Here is a 21,782-nt window from a genome sequence, read left to right on the forward strand (position 1 = left end):
TTTTTAATTATACTATTCCCTCCCTCTCACAAAAAGTGTCTGTTATTATAGATACAGAAATTTAGATAAAATATAATTAATAAATATTTTAAAATATATTAATAAAAATATTATATAATAAAAAATAATTATAAACTAACATTTAAAACAACTAAATAATTTAATTAAAATTTAGAAATTATAAATTATAAAATTTAATATATAATTAAATGTATAAGTATATTTTAATGAAATAACAAATTATACTAAGGGTGTGTTTGTTTGAGGGTTTGGATTTTGAGTTGGGATTTGAATAGTAAAAATTTTGAATTTGAATAGTTGTATGATGTGATATAAATAGGTGTTGATGTGATATTTTGAATGTAAAATTGATTTTTAATATAATATAAAAAATGAAAAATAGGTGTTTGATTTGATGTTTTGGGGGGGAAAATTTTGGATGAATAGTAGGATTTTATCTAAATCCTACAAACGAACACACCCTAAATGAAATAAAAAAGATAAACCATTTATGCAATATGTAAGATAGATAAAAAACGAAATAAAAAAGATAAACCATTTATACAATATGTAAAATAGATGAGAAAGTACTCTCTCTGTCCCGCAATTACAGTCTTAGTTGGATTAGACACGAGATTTAAAAAATATTGATATTATATTGATAATCGATAAAAAGTACGAATAAAAGACTTTTTTGCTGTATTAGTATAAAAAATAGTAATCATTGTATAATAAAAATAAAATTTGTTATAGACTATTTATAAAAATAGAACTATTATTTTAAAACTGATAAAAATAATAAACAAAGACCATTATAATGGGATAGATAGGAGTACTATTTTACTTTATGAATTTGGATCCCATTTCTGCAAAAAGTAAAAGGCCATGTATGATTTCAACTTTCCAAGAATCTTTCCACCTTAGGTCAACCCCTTCAGAATCCTATGTTTATAGGGAAAAGCATAAAGTCAAAACCCCCAAACTTTAACAAATTAATATCATCATTATTATTATTATTATTATTATTATATTATTATTATTATTAGCATTAGGTGCCCACTTTTTCTTTTTCTTTTTTTCATTATCTTATCTTCCTTCCCAAACAAAATTCCTAGCATTCCTCAAAACCTGCAACCCACAGTTTGACTTTCTCCGACACCCAAGACTGAGACAACAGCAGCAGCTGCAAAATTATTTCTTTATATCATCACAAATTATTAAAGCAGTCAATAAACTGACCCATTTTAAAATGCCCTTTTGGAAAGCCATATCTCAATCGAATTGTTTCCTTGACCAAACACAAAATAATATTGTAACCATTTCTTCTCAAAACAAAGCAATAGACTCGATATACATACACACATATATATATATATATCTCTGAAATTAACTCAATAGTTCAATTCTATTCAGGACTGTTTCTCACTGCTTACCATCAATGGCGAGCTCAAAAGGGCCTGCCAAGAGATTCCCCATTGTCATCATCACAAGCTACTTTCGATTGAATTATAACACGGGCTCCGGAAGCAAGCCTGTAACAGACGAAAACGATAAAAAGAAAACCTCAAACTACGTCGCAATTAATTGATATCGTCCAGCAAAGTAACTAAAAGAGTCAGAAGATAACGAAATTTTAACTTTCTTCTATTTTGATCACGTTTTCTTTCTCCGGTGTGCCCGGATTCTTCCGAGGCTCGGCCATCCTCTTGCTCCCACCATTCGACGAGCTTGGGATAGTCGTTCGAGAACTTTCAACCCTATCGGATGAAATTCTGGGCCCATCTGATGTTGGGGATCTCATCGATTCGCACCTCGGCTGCCTGCTCAGAGAAGCTTTAATGGATCTCGGAATGCACTTTGACGGCGCACAGTGTCCGTCTTCCTTGTCCTCGGAGTTGAATTGTTCGGTACTTCTGCAAGGTCGAACGAACTTATCAGTCTCAGTACAACAAAGAGCGAAGAAAACATTAAATCAATAATGAAATAATTGACCTATCCGCGTTGAATGAAGATGATCGTTTCAGAATCGGGACGCCTTCCTTCAACATGCTCATTTCGATCAAACTACCACTGAAGTACTCTTTGTCTTCCAGCGTCATGCCCATCGAACGAGGATTCTCCGCCAGGCAGTCGAGCTCGCCCATCATCAGTGAGGTCGAGAACAACGGCGAGGGAAACTTGGAGTGCGAAAACCTTGGCTTGTAAGTCGGGATTAGGCCGAAGCTGTGATCTTTCACGGAAATCGAACCGCACGAGATTAATTGCATTATCATGTTCGAAGCTTTCAGCTTCGGGTTGGACGACGGCATTCGGAATTCCTCCTCTTCTAGTATTCGAAAGCTGTTGAGCTTCCGAGCATCGGCTCTAATTAGATTCTCTAAAGTATCAGCTCTCCCGCTCGATGAAGATGCGCTTGACGTCGAAGGAGGCGGCGAAACAAAGTCTCGACATATCTCGGAAGTTTCTTTCACCCGATTTACTTGGTTTGGACGCGCTGGACGATTCTCCGAATCCAGCAATCCATCGTCTGTCGAAACGCCTCTCGTGCAAGTATCCTGAGTTCTAACAGCTCTCGCGGAATTTTCCTCAGTCTGAGTCGAAGCATCGGCTAAGCCATCGCTTTTGTACACTTTGTATTCGGCCAAGCTCAAAGAACCATTCCAAGCATTTTTCGCGGCACTGTACTCGGGAGAGACGACCGACGAGCAAGGGTGTCGATCGGGTGGAGATAATTCGTCGTCCTGAGAATTTTTCGCAGTTTTTCCATTCAAGCTGGAGGAAGATGAAGACTCCTCATGGCTTCTGCAAGAGGGAGGCTCTGGAAGCATTTTCTGATTCTGTAATATCACAGTCTCCGCAGGACTAAACCGGCCTACGATAAAAGCAAATGTTTTCAAATTTACCGAATCGAAAATTTATTCATCGATTGAAAATGCAAGTCTAACAACATAGTCCAACTCCATTGATACAATTCTTTGTCAGCAACCATTACCAGAATCAAGTTCTTCGAAGAGCTCGGAACCTTTGAGAACATACTCGTTCCCATGAGCCGGAAGGATCAAATCATTGTCGCAGAGATCATGCCACACAAAACCATTTTTATAACTCCTGCACTCACAAATTTCTTCAGCTAAGTCCAAATTGAAACTATAAAAATCAATCAAGAATCAAAAGGAACACAAACAGAGTCATTTTTACAGACCTCTTGCAAGACCAAGAATATGACGAAGCAATGCCTCTGCCTCTCAAAGCATTAAGCCTTTCAATCACATCTTCAGCAAAAACATCTCAGGAACATCAACAGACAAGCAATAGATGTATCAGGAAATCAATTAAAAGTGGTGTGAACTTTGCTACCTCTCAAGTATAGGCCATCGGGGGAAGATAAAGGCACCTCCATGAAATGGGGATGCTCGAGCTGTCTGTTCCTGCATAGATAATAAATCACAGGCACTTTGCGATTCTGCTGCTGCTGCTGTTGATTGTAGTGGTGATTGTAGTGATATTTTGGGGATTTTTCCGTCCATACTTTGGCTCGTTCGGGGCTCACTTGCCTGTATTTCTTCATCCTCTCATCCATTTTTCTGCAACTTCAAACCCTAGCCGGAATGAATTCGCTGTACAATCGGATATACATTCTGCAAGAAATTGAATTCTCCTAGCAACGATTTGGACTCACAAATGCGCCGAAACTAGAATCGAGCCCGCAAATGCCAAACAGATCTGAATATAAGCTAAAAGAGCTTCAAAATCAAAACCAACAATTCCAATACCGAAGAAAATGCGAAGCTAACAAAGCAGTTTCAAAAATACCAAAGATTCAAAAACAAGGATTAAATGCAAGCAAAACCTAATTAAATGCTCGACAGGAGACGCACACCAGCGCCGGTGGTGGAATCAACCATACGTTTCGAATTTTTCAAGTGCAAAACGGAGGGAATACAACACAACCAGAGCAAAAACTTTTCAAATATAAAAAAAATATATATATATATAAATAAGAAACACAGAAGCAACCGAAATCAGGACGACCTCAATTAATGCAGAGCAAGCCCACTGTGAGTTGGCGACAGCGCTTCGCTTCGGGGAAAGTGATGTGACCAGTTGGGTAAACGACAGAGTGAAAGATAAAGAAAGGTACTGATGAGGAGGGGGGGCGGGGGACGGAGGAGGTTTTAGTTTAGTTAGGGGTTAGGTCGAGCGGAGAGGGATTCGAGGGATTGGAATGGAAATTTGTTGGTGGGGCTGAATGGAGGAGTGTTGGGTAGGGAGGGGGAAGGTAATTGGTATTGGCATTGGCATTCGTGACTCGAAATCAAGGCCAATGCCGCCATACTTGTCGTTGTTGTGTTGTACTCCGCACTGTTTGTTGCAGAGAAGAACAGAACAGTTCAGTTCAGAGAGCAGACGTGACGGAGGAGAGGGCCTCCGCTTCTTTAACCTTTTCAAAAGGTGAAAATGGTTTTGCCCAAATAAATTCACATTTATTTCTTTCTTTCTTTCTTTTCATTACTATTGAAATCAATATGTATATATATATATATATATTATTGTTTAGGGTTTAAAAATAATATATATTTTTTAATATTTTTATATTATTTATATAATTTTTTTACATATTATATATAAAAAATAATAATAGATAATTATAAATTAAAAAAAATTAAATTTTGATTTTTTTCCATCATTTAAATATATATTCAAATATTTTATTAAAAATTACACTTTCACTTAGCAGTTAGCATTCCATACACGTATATGTCACCCGAAATCGAACTTGCGACCAAACCTCCAAACGAGGATATCGTCATTAAATATATGGTTCTTCTATTTTAAAAAAAAAAAAAAATTATTTCAAATAATTTCAATTTTTATTTTTAGTAAAAAAATAAAACAAAATCAATAATGGTCCCAATCATATGTATTTTTATTATTTTATTTATTTAAAATTAATTATCAAGATTAATTTCATATAAAATATTTATATATATTTTTTATGTGACAAATGAATTTTTATTAATAAATATAAATTTCAAATAATATTCAAAAGTTAAATTTAAATTAAAATATCAAACTCGAATATAAACTAAACAAATAAGTAATTTTACTATTTTTATAAATATATAGTATTTTTTTATAGAATATTATCTTCAAATAATTATTATATTTAAATTTAAAATATAAACACAAAAATAAATATAAAACAAGTGTGTTTGTTTTCTATTTCAAAAAAAAATTCGGGTGTTTTTTTTATAAAATAATTTAAAAAAACATATTTTATTTAAGGTATAGAAAATTATGTAAATAATACTCTTTCATGTCCAAATAAAAGGGATCATTTGGGGTTTCGTAGTATATTATAAAAAGTACTTTCATTTTATTAGTTAGTAGGAGTATGTAAGAGTTTTTTACGTTTTTGCTCTTTGTATTTATGTATAAATTAATTGTCTGTCTATTTTTTAATTTAAATAAAAGTTAATAGTATTTTGATATTAATGTATAATTATTTTTTCTAAAAATAAAAAATAGATACTCTGTAGTAGAACATACTAAAATAAAAAGAATACTTTGAATTTGAACGGAGTATAAAAATAATAAATTCGTAAAATATTAATTTTTTAAAAAAATATCTGAATAAAAAAATAAAAAAATAAAAAAGAACACACCCTTCAATTCTCATGCTTTTTAATAAAAACGTGGATTTGTTTGGTTGTGATTAATTTTAAATTGGGCATTAATTTGAAATTTTGTTTAAATAGTATTTTGATGAGATGTTTGATATTTTATAAAAAAATAATTTATTTTTATTGAAAATTGTGTCAATTAAATAATATCTTTTAATTTAAAATGATAAAAAGAACAAACTCATTGTGTGTTTATTTGTAGATATAATTTTTTAGTTTGAATTTTTTAATAGTAAAAATTTATATTTAACTATTTGTTTGATGTGACATATATGTGATATTTTTATAATAAAATTAATTTTTATTATAATATAAAAAAAACTAAAATTAATTTTTCTAATGTTCTTTTAGACAAAATAACATAGTAAATCATATTTTGTTTTCTCATGCTGAAAATTAAATCAAAATCTTATTTAAACTAAAAGTCATATTAGAGTAATGACTATAATTTTTCAAAAATTGTTATTAGTTTTTTAAATTGTGAAATATGTGAACTAACAGAAAAATTTTCAATTATTTTGGACTTAAAAGATAATTAAGTTTTGAGCAAATTAAAGTGAAAAAAAAAAAAAAGTAGTCGAAGAATGTGAGTGCAAGTGAGCTACAAGCTGCCCGACTAATTCCTCTTGCGAGCAGAGGATATACACTTAACAAAACGTATCTAAACACAATCTGAAGTTAGAATTACTACTACAACCGATCATCACACAATGTAATGAAGACTACTACTTCTTACTTGTAGATTCCCTTTAAATAAGACATTATATAATGCACACTCTATCTCTATCACAGCAATCACAAGATTCTATTGTAAGTAAAACAACACATTATACATACACCATGCATAACATAATGCTCACCAACAAACAACCAACCAACCAACCAATTTTGGCACTTGTCTCTCATTCTGACCTCCTCATTTTGACATTGACAGGCCTTTCCCTGTAGGATTGAACCTTTTCGGCCGCTCTGCGCATCGGTCTTCCTAAAGACATCCTTCGCACTTCGCCTCCTGAATTGTCGTCACAGATTGGGCTGTTGGATGGCACAGCAGGAGGCAGAAACTTGGCTTCGTCTATCTCAAACAGCTTGTCGGCAGTTGGTTCCTCGTGCTCGATTTTAGACCTAGCAGACTGTCTCCTCAGACAACGCCTGAAAGAAGAAGTAGATATCAATATCAAAGCTACAACAAGCATGTTTATGATAGGTAAAAAAAGAAGTTGCAAATATGGTGAGTACCTTTTGCTTGTGGCAACTTCCTTTTCAATGTTTGTGTGATTTACTGTGGAACTTCCTAGAGCTGCAAGATAGTTCGAACCACAGGATTAGATACTACTGATAACACGATTCCGGAAATAGAAAAGCAGTGTTTTTTCAATGATTCATTTACATTGACTTCTGGCGGGACGGCCCCTCCTGCTCGCTTTGCAAGTTTTGGTATCCTCTGCAAGTTGAGTTGTCTTGTTTGGTTCCTTCATGTTTCCATTGTAAAACAGTCAGTAAATATCGAGCAAATTATATAGGTGCAGCAATCATACCTCCTGAAATTCGGGTTTTGGAACATTCACTTTCTCCTGCTCCTGGAAAATCAGCTCAAGTCTTAGTGAATATGATATCGTGATATACAAAATCAAGGAACTCGTAAACTATGTCATGTTAAATTGTATTGTTCAATGATCTTTTGGTGGTGTGCAAATGTTCATGTTTAATTTTATTTCAAGAAATTAATGTGCAATTCTTATGAATCAATTTATCAAAATAGGTAAGGATTACTAGAAGGAACTAACACATTCTTGCTCGACAGCAGGGTCAAATCAATGGTAGTCGAGGAGGCAAAATGTCTAGCAGATATGAATGATTTAATCATAGCTAAAGCATGCAGGAATCACCTTCACCAACACCGTAATCAATCATCCGACAGTTAATCTCAACAACTAGATATAAGCTTACCTTCAGCTCTGAATTCTTTGCTTTGAGAATGGCTTCCTTACATATAATCTCATGTTGTAATGCTTTTAACTGCAAAGAAAAACATGTCATTTTAGTGTTCAGGAAATAAGGTTAAAGAATGAACTTATTGACAGAAAGTATAACTTAATTAATATCCAATAAGGAAACACAAAACTGTAAACCAACATATATAGAACAGGACATGACCATAATCTTAACGTTCTAAAACTGAGAAAAAAATTGCGGCTGCTACTATATATGCTGCTACAAAACCACTCAATTTAGTTCAATGTAAATAATATAGAAACCTAAATGCCAAATATCTCGAAAAGATATCAAAACCTTACGATCTTATGTTTGTGTTTCTATTATAGTGTCAAAGGTTAAAGGCCTGAGACTCTCTTTCTTGAACTTGCACTCCTTGAAATCTCAAAGCATCAAATCAAGAGATGATTTTTAGTAACTTTTGGTACTTGAAAACCTTGGTTACAAAAAGAAATATATGGAGAAATTATACACTGACAATTTTACGTGATTCATTGGTAGATACAAATATTCCACGAATCTTATATTGTTATCATTCTTCCTAGCAATGAACATATGATCTCCATAACTTCTGTCATTCACTACTGGTTTTATTGCATCATTTTCAATATTCTATCTCTTTTCATTACAATTTGAAAATTCTACAAGAATATAAAAGCAAAAATACCTTACAGCTCTGCAAACTAATCAACTAATATGTGTGATATCCCCGTATTTGAGTGGAGTTTAAGTAGATTGATCAGACTACTCATGCTTATTCTACAGCAATTTTAAGCCTCCCAAGATGCACGTGAGTGAGGATAAGGCAGGGTAGAAGGACCGAAAGAATTTGTATTGATCCATGGGGCATTCTAGGATCTTGCATAAAGGACATGTAGAACTTGTGTTATTTGTGGTCTTACAACATGCCCCAGCTTGCAGAGTGAGAGGAAGATAGCTGGCTGGGGTGTTACAAATGGTATCAAAGCCGACACATAACAATGCTATAGTTGAAAGAACTAGTGACAGCCTAGCAGGTAAAGATTGCACCATAGTTAAGAGCTAGTGGCTGGCCTAGTGAGGCAGAGATTCTTGGGGTGCAACAAATACGTTGTACTCTTAAGTTGGGGGGAGTGATACCCCGGATTTGATAGAATCTAAGTAGATCAATTGCACATTCCTTTTGATAAGCAATTTCAAGATGGGAAACCTCTTAACTGTGACCTCCTAATAAGTCTCCCCCGGGGTACGCGAGAGGGGGTGGCCAGCCGGGGTGTTACACTATGACTACTCATGTTCAAGATAAGGTCCAGTCTCTCAGACTTTAGGAACACAAGACCATCAAAATGAAGAAAAGACATGGGAAACAACAAAATAAGGATTCAAACTTGGCTAGGAGTGTCAAAATCAAATATGGTGTAAAAAGTAGTGAGCTATTCCATAATCCATAGAGAAAATAACAAAATAGCCATCCACATATATAAATTAAGGAACACATAGGTTTCGGACGAATATTTCGATTAAACCCACAGAGCATATTCATTGCACAACTAACAAACTAAATACATTTCAAAGAAAAAAAAACACCACCTAAAACTTACCCTTTGTTTTCCCAAATTGAGTTCCTGCACAAGAAATTCGGCAGTTATTAAAGGCACTGCATTATCTCAATCATTTGCATAATTGAGAATAGACAAAATTGTAAGAACAAACTCACTGCTGACATGTGGCTGTTGGCTTGAGCAAGGCTCCAATTCTGAAGCTGCATCTTCTGTAAACAGTTCTTCAGATTCCGAATCTCAGTTCCACTCAAATCTATAATTTTACTGTTCCAAAATTCAATTGAAAATAAGAAAAATCAAGACTACTTTTATTGGAGCATTTCATCGAACACATAGACAACGGCAAACATAACCAATTGCAAATTACTTTTTCTCTTGAATAAGCTTCATCAAGGCCACTTTTTCCTGCACAACAGAATTGATATCCATAAATAAATTAAAAATAAATCTTAGAACTGTGAATCTTCATTGAACTAGAAATCTGAATCAATTAAATAGAAAATTCCTACCTTGACAAGGTGGTCGACAAGTACCTTCGCAGCACCAGCATCAGATGCAAACTTTTCGGGAATTGAAGGAGATTTTAGCTGCGGAATCGAATTAGTGATGTCTGAAAGTCTCCTTCTCATAATGCTTCCAAAGGACGATCTTCTCGCGGTTGTATCGCTTTTCATCTTAACCTTATAATCACAATTCACACCACACACCGTCGGAGGCTATGTACTCAAAAATCAAGAAATTAAATAGCGGTTTTTCAAGAAATAAATCGAGAACAAACCATCACCTTTTCTTCCAACACTATAACAATCAAGAAATTAAAACCTAAAACTACTCCAAAAGCAGATTCTGCTCGAATTAACCGAAACAAGGGTATCAAGTATCAACACCAAACTGGATAAAACAACGCCCTGCAAATGGGCGCGCAGTAAAATTGCAAAGTGAGAGATAAAGAACAGGGAAGCGCAGGAAGGCGCTGATAGAGAAAGCTAAAGGAAAAGAAAGAACAAAGCGGAAAGAAGAAAGAAGAAAGCCATTAAAGATAGAATTCAGTTTTAAAAATTTGGGGATCCAACGGCTCTCCGAACCACAGGCATGGATTGATACGAGCCTAGTATATTTACACCGAGCCCAGTCCTTCTATAGGCTCGGTTTCGTTTATTGGAATTTTAAAATACAGAAAATTAGAATTATTTATCAGTGCCTAGTGCGTGGTTAATCATAGTAATTAAAAACTCTTATAATTTTAAAAGTACATTAAAAAAGTACTATGCCAGTAATCTATATGCATTATTGCGATTAAGATTTTTATTTTCATTTTAATATTGCATATTGTTAGTTAGTGTAGTATTTATTATTCATTTTTTTTTTTTCTTTATGATATGAGAATTCGCAATCGCTGTCGAAATTTAATATCGACTTTAATCACTTATTTTAGTTGTCTTATTATCGTGTGTGTATATATATATATATATATAAAAGTAACAAATTGATTATTATTGTTAAAATAATATAAAGTGTTTGTTAGGGGTTTAAGTTTTTTTTTTTTTTTTGAATTTAAATAATAAAAATTTTGAATTTGGTTTGATATATATGTATGTTAATGTGATAATGTAAAATTTACCTTTTTAATATAGTATAAAAAAAACAAAATAAATATTTGACTTAATATTTATTTTGAAAAAGAAAAAATTAATGAAAAATAGAAATTTGATAAAAAAAAGTACACTCATAATAAAATTGGAAGTTAATAATTTTTTTTTCATTATAAATAAATTATGTATAAATTCATCTGCTAATAAAAAGATATATAAATTCAATTGAATAAAAAAGCAAATATAATTAAGCCAGTAATATTTAAATAATTGTATCAAAGTAAAAACTAACAATTAATTTTGGACTAAAGTAGCATGATATATAGGTATGTTTACATTTTTTTTTATAATGTGTTTTTAAGTTAGATATGATGAAAATAGTATAAAAATTAATATGGGTGTGTTAAATTTTTAAGATAATTTGAATGAGTATTTTTTTATATGAGATAGGTGAAATTTGGTAAGGAATATAAAAATAATAAAATATGCATGATATATTAATATTTTTTAAAAACGTATGAGAAAAAAAAAATTGAAAGAACACAATTAAAATATTTTAAGTTGATTTAGTGAAGGTTTGATTGTTTAATATTTTGATTTTTAATTTTTTTTATGTGAAAGATAGAGAATTATTCATTAATATGAAAATTAATATTTTATATTGAAAATTGACTTTAGTAAAAAAATAAAATATATATTAAAAATAGTGTAAAAAGAAGGCAAATAAACACTTATTTTTTGTGATAAATAAAATACATATTGTTGGCCCAAAAAATGATTAAACACCTAGCAGCAGTAAACTTAAAACATTAATACAAAAAATTCATCAGTACAGACTCATTGTTTGTTGGATAATCGGACCATAAATGTACATTCTGGTGACAAGATCAGTAAATAACAAAAACAAGTGTTAATCCAGTTCGATACAAGACCTACATAAGGGGGTTTCAATCTAGACGTGATTCACTATCGAAACCATTGAAGTACAAGAATATGGAGATACAATCAAATTACACAGAAATCATCATCATAATTTCTTGATTATTCCCAACTCTAAACCTATCCCCCAATCATTCTCACTGCGATCAAAGAATTAATTTACTACAATCTTTTTTGCTATGAATTTTTTTCGTAATAAAAACTTGTCATTCGATTACAAAATAATTTGTAGATAAAGATGAATTATTTACTATGTCTTATAATTTTATAGCCAATTGTGGCCCAATGGCGACAAACTATAAAAATTTTATAGCTAAAACTCTTTTAATTTTACCTTTTATCCAATTTATTTTTTTAAAAAAAAAAATAAAATTATGAAGTTTCTAAAAATTCCTATATCAATAATAAAATCGTAAATAGAAATACTTACTACTAGAAAAGAAAAAAAAACAAGTGGCACGGTTCAATTAATACAGCGTGTTCCGAATGCAAACTTGATACCGATATTTATATCAAAATTAATAAAATATATTTTTCATGTAAAATATTGTGTATTATTATTTATTTATATATTATAAAATAAAAATGTTAAAAAATATATAGGTAAAACATGGTTTTTAAAAAGTTAGTTTTAAAATATAAATTATAATATTTTTCACATTTTTTTTTCTCGATTTAGTCCAACGCCTTATTTTTAGAAGTTAAAAGAAAATACAGAGACAGATTGGGTGAATCGCTATTTTCTATATTCATCCCTGGAGAAATTGGAATCAAAGCTCATATTCTATTTTTTTTTGCAGGAAAGAAGCAGCAGTTAATCTCTGGATTATTTTGTTATGGAGAGGTTCTACTGATGCAGCGTCAGAGTAAGATCAACTATTAGGGTTTAATTTACAGCATTTTATTCCTGAGAGCTTTTTCTCTGTAAATCGACCTTAAATGTGAAAAAACAGAGCGATTTTGAGGGCGGATTGCTACCACGACAGAAGTCACGGCACCGATTGCAAATATGCTGCTACAAGTTCATGATGATTTCGGATTAAGTCAGATCGTAGTTTCTTAATATCGTTCTGCTACGCTTCCATCCGATTTGAACTCAGATTCGCCGCCATCATAGGTACCTTCCTTCATTTGAGTTCGCTAGGTTTAAAATAAGATTCTCTCATCTATCCCTACCATCTTCTTCTTCTTCTCTATTGCAAAACTAAGTCAATAAATTCCATTGTTTTGTTTCCCGTATCTTTATGTGCATTTCGGATGTTGATTGTCTGGTGTTCAGCCATTGATTGCGTGGATTAGTTGCAGAATTCTTTCTCTTTTTTGTTGGAGCAAATGATTTGAAGTACTTTAAGCGTAGAAAATTGATAGATTAGTTATTCTAATAGAAGTAATTTTATGTTAGATGATAACTTCATAAAAATGTTGGGCCTTACGGGTTATGTTGATGGTGGTTGTTCACTATGTTTGAGATTCGTGCCTCTTGCACCACCATCATTATCATGGCCAGATTAAGCACTGTTGCCTAAACCACATCAGCGCCGGGTTGATAGTGCAGAGACGAGTATGAAAAAATAGCGCCATTAGGACATCAATGATCATGATTTTATGCTTTTTTTTTTGTTTTTTATATAGATATTGAGATGTTTTAGAAAATGATAGATTTTTTCCATTGATTCTTGTTAGAGTTGAAGTGTGTTTATCTCTTTGCATTGTTGATTATTTTCGACTAATTCAAGATTTTATCCAATTACAGCCGATGTTGTTATCACATTTTAAAAACTATCTAGGGTCAACGTTAATTTGATTTTTGACAATAAATGGACAGAGGGAGGTCAACACACAAAACAACAAACATTCACTTAACAACGTCAATTATATATCCTATCCATATCTCGGCACATGTGTATTTTGCCGAATGCATTTGTCAAAATTTTGTTATTCATTATTTTTTCTAAAATATAATTAAATTTTTATTTTTACATTATATTACAAATTTATTTTATATATACAAAATAGTAATATCTATTTATTTTATCATATACACTACAAGAAAATATTATTTTTGTAACGAAATTTTTTCGTCATTAAATTCACTTTTTCCGTTGCTAATTATATTAGAGACGAAATTAATGATGGAATTACGTTAGCTACGTGATCTTTTAGTGACGGAATTCAGTTACAAATATACAATTTTTTATTTTTATTTTTTTGTGATAACTCTCAAATTTAAATTTTTAGTGTTAAAAACTTAAATTCAAAATATAAAAAATGCCATGTGCGGCCCGGCCCTGTCCGTCCGTACTACATCAGAAGCGATCCTGCACGGTATTATATTCACTTCAATCGCATCCACTGTACGATGAGTTAATCATCGGCAGAAGTAACAATAATACAAGACTGATCACTTGGCATCGTACTATAATTGATTTCCCGACAACCTTAATTAATTAATTTCTACGACCTCAATCCCATTTCAGTAGTCGGCGGCTGCTGCTGTTGTTCAGCTTCAGCTTCAGCTCCACCTCTAAACTTCTTGTATATGTCCCCTCTGTAGAACTCCCTCGTCCTCACCACCAGAACCACCGAAACCGCCGCCCCAAACAGCGTAATCGCCGCCAGAATAAGAAACGCCGACCGGTAGCAGCGCGAGCCGATGCAAGTCAGCTCCTTCACATCGGCGCGGCTCAGCCCCTTCCTGGCCAGCTCCCTCAGCGCCTCCCGGTCGTACATCGGACCGGTCACCTTAACATTCAGGACGTACGACCCCAGCGGGCTCGCCAGCTGCCCGCAATTGAACAGGGTCGAGTAGTACTTGAGTCCGAATAGCTCCGAAATTATGGCGAATATCAGCGGCAATTGGGCCCCGAATGAGAACCCGATTATAACCGAAGCGATGTAAACGGAGCCCCGGAACGGAAACGCGATCAGAATCAGGCCCACGGAGGAGAGGAGGAGGACAACCGTCATCATCAGAGGCCGCGGGAATTTGTACCTCGACAGAAGAGTTTCCGACACGAACCCGGAGAAGATCCTGCCGAAGTAATTCCAGATGCTTAAGAGAGACACGAAGGAGCTCACCGTCTTCGTTGGGTACCCCAACGACTCCCCGATCTGTCCCAGGTTGTCCACCGCCGTCAAGCTCGAACCCAGCCCGCAGAACGTCGCCAGGAAGAGGATTACCATGTCGGTGCTTAGTAAAGCCTGTAAGATCGTGTAGTCTTCCCCCCTCTGTGGCTTGTTCAGAAATATCTCAGCAAACCACGACGCAGAGGAATTCAATTTAGGTTCAATTGAATTTTGATTTGGGATATTAGGGTTAGGGTTAGGGTTAGGCCTGGGGACGTTTTTGTCTCGATTGCGCCAAATTGCAGACTCTTCTCTAATGGCGATTAAAAGAGGGACGAAGAGCAGAGCAGAGACGGCGGTGGCGCTGGCGGCGTAGGCGGCCTGGGAGAAGGAGACGAGCTTCTGGAGAATAGTCATGGCCATGATGAAGATGGCGAGGAAGATGGAGACGTAGAGGAAGTGGTAGAACACTCTAAGCTCGTTAGGACGACGGGGAGCAGTAATTGCACGAACCGTATAGACGAAGACGACAGAGAGCGCGGCGGGGAGCCAGGCGATGAGGAGGATGAGCGCCTTGGAGTCGTTTCCGTAGACGGCTAAGTAGAGCTGAGTGAGGATGGCGCCGCTGAGGCCGGTGAAGCCTTTGAGGAGGCCGAGGACGACGCCGCGGCTCTCCGGGAAGTTGCGGACGGAGGTGACCAGCGCGCCGGTGTTGGCGAAGTTCTGCGAGTTGGCGCCGAGGCAGATGTAGGCGCACATCTGCCAGACGGCTGGCTTGGGGATGCGCCGAGTCACGGCGAGCCAGATGGCGAAGTAGCCGGCGAAGTTCGCGGCGGCGCCGATGAGGAGGACGAACCACGTGGGGGTGACCTCGGCGATGAGCCCCGACAGGACGCCGACGTTGGCGCCGAGGTCTTTGAAGAAGCCGAGGAGGTTGAGGGTGGTCTGGTCGTAGGCCAGCGTGGCTTTGATCTCTTTGGAGTAGACGCCGAAGAGGTAAGTGGCGCCGGCGCCGGCCATGATCAGGAATGACGCGAAGAGGGAGAACCACCGCCCCTGGATTACGTGCGCAGCGAAGGCCGCCATTCCGGCGGGGGTCGCCGCCGCCGACGACTCGACCATAGTCGAGTTCCGGTGAATGTGAGGATAAAGACGAGATTTTTTATTTTATTATTATTATTTTTTTATTATTATTACGCAATTTTACGATAAGAACATAATGTGTATTAATTTGTACTCCTATGTATGTATGTATGTATGCCTCGGTGTGCGTGCTTCTATTTATTTATTTCTTTATGTACGACGAACTTATCGCGTCAGGTACAGGAGATGGCTCGATTAGGCAACTCGCCTGTTACGGTTACTCATTTTTAACATTCCTATTTTTGCAGAATTTATCTCTATATTTTTATTTTTTTATATTCTCAGTTAATTTGTCGGAAATAATTAAAAAGTGTATTAATAAAAATAATAATAATTTAATAAAATAATTATAAATTAAAATTACAATGACTAAATAATTTAAGTAAAATAAAAAAATTATAAATTATGAATTTTAAAATATAATTAAAATATATAATTATATTTTTAAAAAATAAATTATATAGGACTGAGCGAAATAGAGCAAAATATTATTTTATATAATTTTTAAATTTATAAATACATTCAATATTTTACTATTTTTATACATTTAGCTTATAATAATATTTTTATTAATATTTTTTAAATATTATATGGATAAATTATACTCCCTCCGTCCACTTATAGTGTTTACATATTTTTATTTTGGGAGGTCTAATTACAAAGTTAATATTTCATTAAATACTCTACTTTTTTCCACAAATACCCTTATTTTACATCACATCATTACTTTTACACAAAAAATAAGGGCAAAAATATCATTGCACTACTTTTAACTACTCACTATAATTAAAATACTATTATTTCTTAAACACCTCGCCAAAAGTAGATGTAAACCTTGTAAATGGACCGAAGGAGTATTTATTACTTTTATTGTTTAATTATAAAAAAATAATATATATTTAATTTAAATAAATTAAATTTCAATGTTATTATAAATATTTTATATGAAATATAAATAAAAACTAAGCAATATTATTTGATTAAACATAACATCAATTAATTTAAATTTAATATAAATAATTTATAATTATTTTATCATAATCAATTAACTATAAATTTCAATAAATATTAAATAAATAATTTACTATAAATATCAATTACAAAATTATAATATAAATAACTTATTTTATAAATAATAAAAACAAAATTAATAATAAATAAATAAGACAAAATGTGTAATTTTAAAACAAAATTAATTTAAAATATAAAAACAATTTAAAAAGTCAAAAAAAAAATAACATAGATAGAATATAAATATAATTTATTTAAAAAAAAAAAAAAAACTAAAAATAGCACCTTTTCCGATGAGATGAATAAATTTGTATAATTGCATAATAGATTGGAATTTATTTTTTTTCTTTTCACAATGAAAAAATAGAGAAAAATCATCTGCTATGGAGATGGTGTTTAAACCAATTTTAGAGTTTTGAAATATTTTAATAATAACATTTTGAAATATTTTTTTCTAAAAAAATAATATAAAATGTTGATATGTAATTTGATATTTTTTAAAAAAAAAAATTTAATATTTTTTCCAAGAAATAAAAAAAAAACTGCCAAATACTTAAAATTGTTGTGTAAACATAACCTAAATATTTAATGCCCACTCTCCAAAAATATCTACATAAATAATAATGTGTGAGGCAAATGTCCTCGGTGGATGGCTGAGGTGTGTGTGCTTAAAATAAGTATGAATCATTTTTTTTTTTTCAAAAATTCTTCTATCCAACCTCAATAGTTATAGATTTTTTTTTTTTCAATTTTAATATTATTTATTATTTATTTATTTTTTAAAAAAATATGAATATTATATTTGTCCCTTATACACTGTAGATACAAGATTTTATAAATCATATAACTAATAAGTAATTAAAATATATTAGTAATCGTAAATTATAAAAAATTGACTATTCAATATATTATTTCATGTGAAAAAAATTATACTTTTTCTGTCCTTTAAAAATATTTTTATTTCTTTTGTGATGTAAATCAAATTTTTTTATTTATATATTCTAATTATATAGGTAGATAATATTATTTTTTATTAATATAATATACCATTGTTATTTTATATATTATAAATTTAATTTCAACAAGATATCTGTCAGATCTTTCAGTTTAACCAAATCTATTTAAATAATATTTTTATTTTTTTATGTAAACAAAAAATCAAAATATATACGTTGTTATCAATTATTCCCGACTTCAATTATTAGTCAAAATTGGAGATTTTTTTATTATTATAATAATGAGACAGGGGATGCTTTCACTTTTTTATGTCGTACTATTTTTGGAATTGTTACGTACGAAATTTAGAATTAGGTTAAAAGCCCAAGGTAAAAAAGAAGAATGGGCCTGGCAATAGGGTTGATTGAACTGGCTGAAGGACACCGTGAGGAAATCAAGGAAAATAAATTTATTTATTTATTTCTAAGGAAAATACAGGACGGAAGGACTTCAGGTCGGTAGGTCCTCAGGACGGAAAGACCTCAGGTCGGAAGGTCTTCAGGTCGGTAGGTCCTTAAGACGGAAAGTCATTAGGACGGAAGGACCTCAGGTCGGTAGGTCCTCAATACGGAAGGACCTCAGGTCGGAAGGTCTTCAGGTCGGTAGGTCTTCAAGACGGAAAGTCATTAGGACGGAAGGACCTCAGGTCGGTAGGTCCTCAAGACGGAAGGACCTCAAGTCGGAAGGTTTTCAGGTCGGGAAGTCCTCAAGACGGAAAGACCTCAAGTCGGAAGGTTTTCAGGTCGGGAGGTCCTCAAGACGGAAAGACCTCAAGTCGGAAGGTTTTCAGGTCGGGAAGTCCTCAAGGCGGAAAGACCTCAAGTCGGAAGGTTTTCAGGTCGGGAGGTCCTCAGGACGGAAAGACCTCAAGTCGGAAGGTTTTCAGGTCGGGAAGTCTTCAAGGCGGAAAGACCTCAAGTCGGAAGGTTTTCAGGTCGGGAGGTCCTCAAGACGGAAAGACCTCAAGTCGGAAGGTTTTCAGGTCGGGAAGTCCTCAAGGCGGAAAGACCTCAAGTCGGAAGGTTTTCAGGTCGGGAAGTCCTCAAGGCGGAAAGACCTCAAGCCAGATGGTTCGCAAGTCGGGAGGATTGGCGGTCGGACCCATACTATTGTAGATTGGCAGTCGGGCCAAAAGAGCGGAAGGTCTGTGGTCGGCTCAAGGAGTGAAATATAGGGAATTTTTGGTCTGCTGGGGACACGTGTCAGCATAAGAAAGGTTGGAAGACGGTTGAGAAGGAGACGTTGTAACCGTTCGGGTGACGGTTTTCAGTACGGTTTCCCAGGGAATATTTAAGGATTTGGATCATCATTTGGCAAGGGATCTTCAATCAACTTCAACAAAGCAAAGTCAGATTTGGGGATCACCACTTTAAATTTCAGTCTTTTATTTTCCAGTTTATTTTCTGTATCATACAGTGTTTAGAGATTCCTAATCTCAGGCACTAATTAATCAAGTTTAAGGATATTTTCTATATCTTTGAATTTTACTTTATTTTTGTTGAAAAATTACATCAACAAATTGGCGACCACAGTGGGAGCAAGACAAAATTGCTCATTCCAATTCCGGCGATAATTTCATACGTCTTAGATCCGGCCGAATCATCGGAAGGGTCCATATGGCAGGGTCACAACCGCAAGCATCTTCGACACCGGTGGGAGAATCCGTTCCACCACCCATTGTGCCAAATGCCGGGGACATCCCACAACCACCAACTGATTGGTGGTCTTATGTTCAACAAATGAACAACCAGCATACCTTGGTTATGCAGAATATGTTGCGTGAGCAACAAACGAACATGTTGCGTGAGCAACAGAGTCAGTTGCAGAACATGATAGATCAAGCATTGTCAAGGGTTAGTCTTCAACCCACTCAAACGCCACCAGGAGTGTCACCGTCCAGACCACAGGCAAATTTCGCAGGGCCATCATTCGTGGATAGTACATTCCCAAGTGCCACAAATCCCAACCGAATGGATCGGGGAAAAACTCCTTTGACTTTTCCCAACAATGTTCCACTGGGACCAAGGGTTACCAATTCGCAGCCGAACAATACAAGGGAGGACAGGCCTGAAGGATATATACATGATCCGATTCATATTCCTGTGCAGGATCCGTTCCAGGTTCCTGATCATCAACGCTTTCATGTAGATCCTGATGAGATTGCACATATATTAAGGGATCAGTATGGATTAACTCCTCAGATGGCTAACCGCCCTGCATATCAAAGACCTTTCCCAGAAAGGATCATTCATGAACACCCTCTCCCAAGGAATTTTCGACCACCCGACTTTCATGCATTCTCAGGGGAGGACGGATCTTCCACCATAGAACATGTTGGTCGGTTCACAGCACAATTAGGAGAGGTTGGCAATAACCCTTTTTATAAGTTACAGCTGTTTGGTTTGTCTCTTACCAGAACGGCGTTTTCATGGTTTGTAAGTCTACCTCCTGGACAAATTCAGACATGGGAAGGATTGGAAATGGCATTTCACGCTAGATTCTTTAATCCTTTACCAGTTGTTTCTTTAACTGATTTACTTGAATTGAGACAGTATCCAGAAGAAACTGCTTCACAGTTTATAGAAAGGGTGCGATTGATGAAGGGACGATGTCCTACGGTAATCAGTGAGAAAGAGATGACCAATTTAGTGGTCCGGAATATGCATAATCGCTTAAGAAAGGCACTCACTGCCCTGGATGTTGAGGATTTGGCAAATCTTGCATCCAAGGCAGGACGTCTAGAGTCTTTGTTCAGAGAGGAAGATCAGCATAACAGGCGTAATAGAGGCCAACATATGGCGAGTATGGGAACAGAAACATGCGACTTTGATTTTAATCAGTCAGAAGAGATGGCAGCCGAAATCCTTTCTGGAAAACCGTATGTATGTCCTAAATTGAAGCCAGTACCAGGATCTGAAGGAAAGGAGCAACCGACCTTTGATAGTTCGAAAGCTGATGAAATCTTTGATATCCTACTGACTGATGGGCAGATTCGTATTCCAAAGGGCCAAAGACTTGCCACTAAAGAAGAAATCAAAGGGAGACCATATTGTAAGTGGCATAATTCTTTCACACACACTACAAGTCAGTGTACTCATTTTAGGAAGGAAATTCAAAAAGCCATCAAGACAGGTCGGCTCAAATACATCACTTTAGGTGTAGACCAGCAACCATTTCCGAAACTAACAACTGCAATGGTTGACATCCAACCAAGTTCGGAAACAAGGAAAAGTTCGGTCAATAGTGGACAAACAGGGGAGCAAACTAGTCCCGGAAAAAAGAAAGGGAATCAGCCAAACAGCAGCCGACCGGAAGAACGACTCAAGGTTGTTGAAAGGCCAGTCGCTGAAAAATGGGACCGTCCAGACGGTTCTTTTAACGTGGAAGTGAAGGAAAAGGTTTTAGTGAAAGACCACCCGACCAGAAAAACGGGTTCAGTCGGGAACGATTGGGCTCGAAATAAAAAGCCTTTACCCGTTGATATAGATCCTCGTTTCCCAGGTATGAATCGTACACAGATTCGCAATGCCAAACGCAGGTATGCTGCAAAGTATGGGAAACGAGTTCCTGCAGTGCAACAAAGAACCGACGAACAAAATGCGGCCGACCACTTGACAGGAGATCAGTCCATTAGAGTCTTTACAGAACAAACGACCGACGAGCAGGGAGCGGCCATTCAGTCTCCAATAAGTCGGTCCAGTCGGGTCTGGTCAGGAAAGCAACCGAAGGACGGATTAGGAGCTTCCGACTATACCAAAAGAAGTTCGTCGGGACAGGGGAAAGGTAAGGGAATGGCACATGAAATAATTAAAGGT

General features: G+C 34.9%; 3 protein-coding genes and 1 long non-coding RNA gene across 17 annotated transcripts; 1 reads left to right on the forward strand and 3 right to left on the reverse strand.

The window, feature by feature from the left end:
* Window positions 1–908: 908 nt before the first annotated feature.
* LOC127244253 (protein SOSEKI 3) lies at window positions 909–4,441 on the reverse strand. 14 transcript variants are annotated; one of them, XM_051264701.1, is made up of 8 exons: window positions 3,851–3,975; window positions 3,358–3,723; window positions 3,203–3,272; window positions 2,993–3,108; window positions 1,993–2,872; window positions 1,638–1,913; window positions 1,434–1,532; window positions 909–1,183 (listed from the first exon to the last, which is right to left on the reverse strand). In XM_051264701.1, exons 2-7 carry the CDS (start codon window positions 3,578–3,580, stop codon window positions 1,448–1,450), a joined length of 1,650 nt encoding a protein of 549 aa, XP_051120658.1. In that variant the 5' UTR covers window positions 3,581–3,723; window positions 3,851–3,975; the 3' UTR covers window positions 909–1,183; window positions 1,434–1,447. The 14 variants fall into 14 exon arrangements, with proteins under 14 accessions (XP_051120658.1, XP_051120663.1, XP_051120664.1 ...); XM_051264706.1 differs by lacking the exons at window positions 909–1,183; window positions 3,851–3,975 and adding an exon at window positions 4,033–4,441 and having other exon boundaries at window positions 1,190–1,532; window positions 3,358–3,584; window positions 3,680–3,723; XM_051264707.1 differs by lacking the exons at window positions 909–1,183; window positions 3,851–3,975 and adding an exon at window positions 4,033–4,441 and having other exon boundaries at window positions 1,190–1,532; window positions 3,358–3,590; window positions 3,680–3,723.
* Window positions 4,442–6,271: 1,830 nt separating this feature from the next.
* On the reverse strand, window positions 6,272–10,223 carry LOC127244256 (SHUGOSHIN 2). Its single transcript, XM_051264715.1, has 10 exons — window positions 10,005–10,223; window positions 9,730–9,900; window positions 9,588–9,625; window positions 9,376–9,484; window positions 9,260–9,283; window positions 7,635–7,703; window positions 7,223–7,264; window positions 7,075–7,156; window positions 6,924–6,984; window positions 6,272–6,836 (listed from the first exon to the last, which is right to left on the reverse strand). Exons 2-10 carry the CDS (start codon window positions 9,892–9,894, stop codon window positions 6,587–6,589), a joined length of 840 nt encoding a protein of 279 aa, XP_051120672.1. The 5' UTR covers window positions 9,895–9,900; window positions 10,005–10,223; the 3' UTR covers window positions 6,272–6,586.
* A 2,215-nt stretch (window positions 10,224–12,438) lies between these two features.
* LOC127244257 (uncharacterized) lies at window positions 12,439–13,587 on the forward strand. The gene is made up of 3 exons (XR_007837122.1): window positions 12,439–12,479; window positions 12,552–12,617; window positions 12,705–13,587. It is a non-coding gene; the product is annotated as an uncharacterized LOC127244257 (long non-coding RNA).
* Window positions 13,588–14,057: 470 nt separating this feature from the next.
* LOC127244252 (protein NUCLEAR FUSION DEFECTIVE 4) lies at window positions 14,058–16,050 on the reverse strand. Its single transcript, XM_051264698.1, has one exon. It carries the CDS (start codon window positions 15,937–15,939, stop codon window positions 14,206–14,208), a length of 1,734 nt encoding a protein of 577 aa, XP_051120655.1. The 5' UTR covers window positions 15,940–16,050; the 3' UTR covers window positions 14,058–14,205.
* Window positions 16,051–21,782: the final 5,732 nt, after the last annotated feature.

Source organism: Andrographis paniculata, unplaced genomic scaffold (genome assembly GCF_009805555.1).
Source record: "Andrographis paniculata isolate CXL003 unplaced genomic scaffold, ASM980555v1 Contig9END, whole genome shotgun sequence".
Lineage (NCBI taxonomy): Eukaryota > Viridiplantae > Streptophyta > Magnoliopsida > Lamiales > Acanthaceae > Andrographis > Andrographis paniculata.

What these genes read in the sequence shown, in the direction of transcription:
- LOC127244253 (XM_051264701.1), bottom strand. Translation starts at nt 3,580, where the DNA reads ATGGATGAGAGGATGAAGAAATACAGGCAAGTGAGCCCCGAACGAGCC. An exon ending in TATTCTTGGTCTTGCAAGAG is followed by an intron (nt 3,109 to 3,202) that starts GTCTGTAAAAAT and finishes TTGTGAGTGCAG; the next exon opens with GAGTTATAAAAATGGTTTTG. An exon ending in TCTTCATTCAACGCGGATAG is followed by an intron (nt 1,914 to 1,992) that starts GTCAATTATTTC and finishes TCGACCTTGCAG; the next exon opens with AAGTACCGAACAATTCAACT.
- LOC127244252 (XM_051264698.1), bottom strand. Translation starts at nt 15,939, where the DNA reads ATGGTCGAGTCGTCGGCGGCGGCGACCCCCGCCGGAATGGCGGCCTTC.
- LOC127244256 (XM_051264715.1), bottom strand. Translation starts at nt 9,894, where the DNA reads ATGAAAAGCGATACAACCGCGAGAAGATCGTCCTTTGGAAGCATTATG. An exon ending in TTGTCGACCACCTTGTCAAG is followed by an intron (nt 9,626 to 9,729) that starts GTAGGAATTTTC and finishes TCTGTTGTGCAG; the next exon opens with GAAAAAGTGGCCTTGATGAA. An exon ending in AAGCTTATTCAAGAGAAAAA is followed by an intron (nt 9,485 to 9,587) that starts GTAATTTGCAAT and finishes ATTTTGGAACAG; the next exon opens with TAAAATTATAGATTTGAGTG.